Source organism: Nansenia antarctica, assembly GCF_963989245.1.
Source record: "Nansenia antarctica genome assembly, chromosome: 10".
In the NCBI taxonomy this organism is placed as follows: Eukaryota; Metazoa; Chordata; class Actinopteri; order Argentiniformes; family Microstomatidae; genus Nansenia; species Nansenia antarctica.
Window position 1 is genome coordinate 32,201,448 of NC_137680.1, and position 7,357 is coordinate 32,208,804.

Genomic DNA, 7,357 nt, shown 5'->3' on the forward strand with positions numbered 1-7,357 from the left:
AAGCATGGGTGGTCTAATGCGCTCCTCACACAGAGCTATCAGGAGCAGCTGAATGGGTTCCTCTCCCAGGGCAGAATGAATTACACCAGTCTGTTAGTATTCTGTCTCTGCCATACAAAAGGTCAATGTCAAATGCACCTCATTTAAAAGTCAATAGCAGCCATGCACATCACCATGCACATCATCTCCTGGGAATTCCGGCTGGGACTCTTCCAGACGGCATTGTGTATCATTCAGTTAGTAGAGGGCAACCAGAGAGCTTTTTTAATCTTGACCTTCCAATAAAATATGCTCCCCATCCAGAATTACATGGTCAAAATGGAGACATAAGCTCCCGACAAATCATTCCACGAGTAAACAGTCTCAGGGGACAAGTTCTACACAGTCACACACACACACACACACACACACACACACACACACACACACACACACACACACACACACACACACACACCAACCTCTGTAAACAGTAAACAGTCTCAGGGGACAAGTTCTACACACACACACACACACACACACACACACACACACACACACACACACACACACATATACACACACCAACCTCTGTAAACAGTAAACAGTCTCAGGGGACAAGTTCTACACACACACACACACACACACACACGCACACACACACACACACACACACATACACACACACACCAACCTCTGTAAACAGTAAACAGTCTCAGGAGACAAGTTCTACACAGTCACACACATAAGTTCACCAAGGGAATTAAGACTTGTTAACATAATTTATTTAATTCATGATATGAACACTGCCATTTTAATTGTGTAATACTGAGAGCAATTACAATTCAAGCTGAGAGAAAAATACAGTATGTGTGATGTAGAATCTCTTTCAAAATACTGGATGATATATGGCACAGCAATATTTAAATATCTCCATATAAACCTGTTATACAAGCTATAAAAAGTCTAATCATAGAGCACATGAATGTTCTAATAGAAACATGTATGATCCATGATTCAACAAATAAACTCTGGAATACTGTATGCATTCTGTTCCCTGATACACTTAAAGAGATGTGATCCGTTTTGATAATTTCAACCTACAGTTGGAAAAGCAGTGCTTACGAGCGATAATGGGTTCCTGCAGTCTGTGCAATTGGTGTGTGTGGGGGGGGATTCCAAGCCATGGGCTCCACAAGCCAAACGACAATGGGAAAGTGAAAGTGAAAGTTCTTCTGCTTCAAAATATTGGCACGGATAAACTAGGGATTCTGTGGCTGAATGAGGTAAGAAGAAAGTGATTTAGATCATATTCTTTTACAAACAATACATTAACCATCCAGGCCCAAAACGAGAGGTTTAAAAAGGAGTTGCAGAGATCCGAAACATCTCTTGTAATCTGTTGCAAAAAAATGCATTTCTTGTACACTGTATGGGCGATCGAATTGGACATAATTACACTTCCTACCAATGGACTGCACTTATATAGCGCCTTTATCAAAAGCGCTTTACAACGGCCTCTCATTCACCCATTCACACACACATTCACACACGAATGTAGGCAAGCTACCATGCAAGGCGCCGGCCCGCTCACTGGGAGCGATGTGGGGTTTGGCGGTTTGGGGGTCTTGCCCAAGGACACTTCGACATGTTGCCAGCCGGGGCTCGAACCGCCAATCTCTACCTCCTGTGCCACAGCCGCTCCGCACCCTGGCGTCTCTCTCACACAGACAGCAGCAGCGCCACCCCGGCCAGGACCCACTTGGCGGGGGGCTGCTTGGCCTTCAGGTGGAGGGTCCAGACGTAGGTGGGCCCGCGCTGCTTGGTCCGGTACAGCGGACACTCGTAGGTGTCCTTCAGCTCCTGCTGCTCCGCCGGCACCGCCCGCACGTACAGGACCGGCATGGCCGGGCTCAGCTCCCTCAGGACGGACTCGGAGACCACGCCGCTCTGGACGTCCCAGCGGGCGCCTGGGCAGAGGGAGGAGGGCAGACAGAAACGTGTCAGACGGACCTCCCCTCAGACCCCTTCCCCTTCCCCTTATATAAAAGCATAGTCTCTTTGTCTTTCACTTGACAACGTCACAGGGGATTCCTCTGAGCGCAGTGCATTGTGAGAAAACCAGTGACCACTCTTTACCCTCCATGTAGAGTCCGTGGATGTAGGCTCCCTCCCGAGGCGGATGGCCGTAGTCGTCTCTAGTCTTCTTGGTCACGTCCACCGTCAGAGTCACCTTGTCCAAGGGCCACTGGTTCTTCCGTGCGATGCTCTGCATGACAGCTGACAAAAATAATGGATATTTGTGACACGTTCTAAAGCTTAGGTCCTCATGTCGGGATCTGATGTAATGATCAGACTTTTCTTTTGAAAAATGTGAATACATTTCCACGTTGTTGAAAATCAATGACACCTCGCTAGTCAACGAACACAGCTTGTTTTGTGAGCCTGCTAACAATGTAAAGTAGTGTTCTAGTGAACTAGGTAGCAGTGAGGATTACTCACCGAATCCATTTTGTTGCAGTATTTTGGCTTAACTAGTGAGTCTGTGTTGTGATTCTCAACAACGTTGAGACATTGTTTCAAAAGGAATTTTGAAACATTGTTTCAAAAGGAATTTTGATTGATTGCCGACATGCGGACCAAATGATCAGACTGTGTCACATTTTTGTAAACACAGTTTAATGATGCGTTGTACGTGATCTCTGAGAGGGGGAGAGAGGCTCACCGGTGAGGAAGGCCTGGGGGTTGAAGAGCCCAGGGAGCCAGACCACGGCAGGGAGAACCAGGTCCTGTGTCCAGGTGTCCAGCTCACAACAGCGACACAGGAGGTCTGTGAACCTGCCAGGCGGAGGGAGGAACCACATCGTTCATATGCTGTTCAGATAAATACTTCTCAGCAAACTTTAGTTTTAGTTATTTTTCTGAGTGGGGCAGTCACGCTCATATTTTTCATTTTATTGGACAGATGTAGTGAAGACAGACAGGAAAGTAAAGAGAGAGGGCATGTCAGCAGGGCATGGTCCGGATTCAAACCCATGCCGACATGGGCATATGTGTGCACTGTAGGCCGCGGTGCTAGACCGCTGGACCACCCCAGGCCACCAGCATCCTTTATTTTTTAACACAATAAAGATGATGTTTTAACATAATATGCCCCTCATTTTGTGTTGTTTTAGTTACCATTGTGAGAGTGTGTAGGTAGAGGGATAAGCCAGTCTGGTCCAGGAGTCTGGAACAGTTTGGAAGAACAGCGCTGACTGCAGCGTCTCCATGTCTGAGGAGATGGTCAGCTCTCCCTGAGACGACACAGGCATCAACACCATAACATCTCCACATGTCTGCCCTCACCCTCGCTGTGCTTTTATCTATCTAATATGTTAATAACAACAACCGTTTACAATGTGCTTTATTGATAAAAAGTATATACCTTTTTCAAACACGTTTTACCCTACCTTCAGGCCAAGGTCCAGCTCTTTCAGGGAGCGTCTTATCTCTGCTAGCAGCAGGTTCATCTGCTCACACTCCTGCAGACACACCAGGACGAAGGGGCTGCGCTGGTCGCTCACAGCCATCACCTCTGCCATGCTGTATGCCTCAGGAAGCTGCTCCAACATGTCATCAAGTACACCTTTGACCTGGGGAACGTTGAAAACCTCGCTTAGAAAACCAGCCTCTGCAATATAGACAGTTCTCAAATATTTACACTTGTTGAATTTTGGTTGGAAAAAATATCCTGGATGTCACAACAAAATGAAGTATTACTATTGTGCCTACTTTATTTCTCTATACCTTCTCCTCTGTAATAATGAAGTACTATAGTAATACTACAGTATATATACCTTCTCCTCTGTAATAATGAAGCACTATAGTAATACTACAGTATATATACCTTCTCCTCTGTGCTCTGGGACGCTCCCTCTCCCACTGAGGAGTTTTGGGGTTGCAGTTCCAGTAGTGTCCTGAAGAGGGAGTCTGAGGTAGCAGTGAGGACCTCCAGCTCAGCGTTGGCATGCAGGCCATACAGCGTGGGGTTCTCTGAGGGGAGCTTGTCCTGGACGTAACCGTGGTAACCACTGTAGTCCAGGAACGGAGGAGCCAGGAACCCCGGGCACAGAGACAGCTCTCCTTCAAACTGGAGAGAAACACCAAGAAGCACATAGCACATAGCTTAGCACATAGCTGGTTGATCTAAACTGGACACATGTCATAGAACAGTGTGTCATGTAACAGTGCCTCACAAAGAAGTTGAACAAAACAGGACATTATTTTATCCTTCAAACGATTTGCAATTTAAATACAGGTGGGATTCGATTTGATTGCAGACACAGAATTTGGAACACTATTATTTCCGGTGTTGAAAACAAGTCCTGATGCATGTTGTTGTGATCTATCTCACCATCGTCCCATGAATGAAGCTCTAGCTGCTCTCACACTGCTGTGTTGTTAAAGCCATGTACTTGGGTGGTAATCAATATGAGGGACAGCAGGTGCTGGGTGAGACGAATGCTGCGGAGCATACAGCCAAACACATTGATTGATGGCTGCTAGTCCTGGGGCCTAATAGCGCTGGGAGGGCAGCCTGGCTGCACACCTGACTGTTAAAGGTAAATGTGCAGAGGTGTAATCACACCGTGTGAGTGGAGAGGAATTCCAAACCAGAGACATTTTGTCTCTCTCATTGCAGAATGCCCAACCAGACTACCAGACAACGTCCCTGACTCATCATTCAACAGTTTGATGTAGTCTTACCAGCAGACTGCAAGGATTGTTCATCTTGGGGGGAAAAAGGTTACTAGTTACTGATTAATAAAAAAAGCCATTAACAAGTATGTCTTTTACACATTGTACTTTTTTCTGTGACAATGGAACTTTCAAATGAGGATTATGATTGACAAAGAAAGATATGATTACAATGAATCCATACATCCCAAGAGGGCACCCTATACCTTTGGTACGGTACTGTGTCTCCTTTGGGATTTTTCAGTAATGGAGCTTTCGAATTTATGGTCATCATCACAGTGTTATAGAGGGAAAAAAGCAGCATCCGCACACTCAGATCTGTGCAAAAATCATTATTTTATCGCGAGCTTTTGGTCATAGACGAAGCTTTCGGTCATAGACCTTAGTCTATGATGATGACCTTAGTCTATGATGATGACCTTAGTCTATGATGATGACCTTAGTCTATGACCGAAAGCTTGCAATAAAAGAATGATTTTTGCACAGAGTTGAGTGTGCGGATGCTGCTTTTTCCCACTCTATTTGATACTCTTCAGCTCCAGCACCTCAGCTAAGTCTGATAACGGATGAGCGGTGGTATTTTCACTATTTTTATATCATCACAGTTTTAACATCATTTTCTACAGACTGCATTTTTTTCTCTAAATGGTCATTACCTCACCACTGTTGGTGGCAGCACATCACATTTTAAAAAGGCTTTACCATGTTGGGATGCAGGTACTCCTGCAGGTAGGTCCTGCACAGCCGTCTATCCCAGTCATCAGTGATGTGGCCCCCGTACATGATCTCCCCAAAGAGGTAGCACAGGTCCTCCCACGGCACCTAGAGGGGAGGCAGCGTATAACTGTAGGTATGTAGACACTTACACCGTCTTACAACACCAGACCTCTGGTAATATCTCATGACACGAGTCAAGTTGACCCTCCCTACTCTCAACAATAGAACGCCATTAGATAACTGGGCTTGCTTTAAAATAGTCATAATCATTTAATATGCAGTGCATCAATAGATAGGTAGTGACACTTCACACAATAACAATATTATTTTCAATGGATTGGAATCATCTATTCTCAGCGGGATAGCAATCACAATCTTAACTGAACAAAGTGATGTTTCGTAACGCACGTTCACACTGTCTATGACACAACGGTCTCTCCCTCACTAGGGGATTATCGGTGATCCGTGAGGGTGAGGGAGGAAGAAAAGAACCTGGGATTCATAACAAATGACAAAAGATGGAGGGTTCACAATCATTTGTACCTGTATTGTTTTGCAAATTGCTTCCTTCATCAGCTCTAATTGCAGTGATCACTTATGCAGTGTTGTGAACTGTCACATTGGCTGCATGTAATTACATTTAGCAAAACGCTTCATTGCCCTCCTAATGAATCCTCTGTATACGCACATACAGGTTACTGTTTGGTTAACATAATGAAGGACATTCGTTTTTTTGGGTGGGCAGAATACTCAGGCGGATATAATTGGTTGCGACCGGCGTAATAGACCGGCGTAATAGGAGCGCTAAGAGAAACAACCTACCTTAGTTCTGAGCGGCACATAACCAGGATAAGAATGGATCCTTTGTGTTTGGGAGATAAAGCTAAATTATAGGTTGTGGTGTTAGTGGTCATAGGAGTGGAGATGTGGAAATACGATAGGAATGAACATGTTTCATGATTATGTGCGGAACAAAGGACTTCAGCGCAGGAGGGCGTAGACGTAGGATCTGCTTCTACTAAACTTCTACTAGACTTCCCTTGACAACTGAGAGTTTGAAAGCTTACAGTGTTGTTAATACCGTTGACTGATTTAAGTTGACCAAAGCCATCATTCAAAGGCTTCACATCTAGAATGAAGACGGTGGAGATGAACGTGAATAGGACATACTTTGGTGTTGGCCTCCAAGTAGTTGTAGAGCACGTTGACGGAGATGGTGAGATCTCCCGTGTTGAAGGGGTAGCTGCCGTTCCAGCCTTGTGGACCGAACTTGCGGCGCTCGGTGACGCAGGCGTGGAAGTAACACAGAGAGAAGAACAGGCCGTTGAACTCCTGCTCCCGGCAGCTCATCTCCAGAGTGTCCTGACCAGACACAAGAGGAAGTAAGTAAGTAAGTAAAGCTTTATTCATAGAGCACCTTTCATACAAGAAATGCAGCTCAAACATAAAAACATATACAAGCTTATAATGAATATAAAAGCAGGGGAACAGTAAAAAGAAAAGGTAAAGATAAAATACAATAAAGATAAATCGTGAGCTTAGAATTATAAGGTTCTATCTCCGTTTAGGGCAGTTCAGAGATATTGAGCGTCAAAGTTTTTACATTCCATTATGTTTTGTGAGATGGAACCTTTGTATTTTATGAATTATTAACTCAAAATATCCAACATTTTAAAAATAACACCACACAGGCATTAATAAACACCTAATGAATCAGATTATGTAAAAAACTCAATTTTGACAAAAATGGAGATAGAACCGTATAATTCTAACGTCACAAATGTTTTAAAAGGGAAACAAGAGACAGTCAGGAGGTCAACTCCAAACAGAGTTCAGAGCAGTTCTCCTCTTTTTATCCAACGATCCTCTGTGTTAACACTAGAACAGCCATGAGCCTGTGAGTCAAGAATCATGTTATATC

At 44.5% G+C, this 7,357-nt stretch overlaps 1 protein-coding gene across 1 annotated transcript in view; it reads right to left on the reverse strand.

Annotated features, from left to right (window-relative positions):
- Nucleotides 1-1,701: 1,701 nt before the first annotated feature.
- LOC308166881 (dynein axonemal heavy chain 11) overlaps nucleotides 1,702-7,357 on the reverse strand; it is a gene marked incomplete at both ends in the record, with an annotated part of 92,959 nt that continues 87,303 nt past the window's right edge. Inside the window, 8 exons of the mRNA XM_080541205.1 lie at nucleotides 1,702-1,949; nucleotides 2,119-2,259; nucleotides 2,705-2,817; nucleotides 3,160-3,275; nucleotides 3,432-3,614; nucleotides 3,869-4,111; nucleotides 5,422-5,541; nucleotides 6,607-6,798. Coding sequence (XP_080397331.1) covers nucleotides 1,702-1,949; nucleotides 2,119-2,259; nucleotides 2,705-2,817; nucleotides 3,160-3,275; nucleotides 3,432-3,614; nucleotides 3,869-4,111; nucleotides 5,422-5,541; nucleotides 6,607-6,798 — 1,356 coding nt within the window. The remainder of the gene's footprint in view (nucleotides 1,950-2,118; nucleotides 2,260-2,704; nucleotides 2,818-3,159; nucleotides 3,276-3,431; nucleotides 3,615-3,868; nucleotides 4,112-5,421; nucleotides 5,542-6,606; nucleotides 6,799-7,357) is intronic.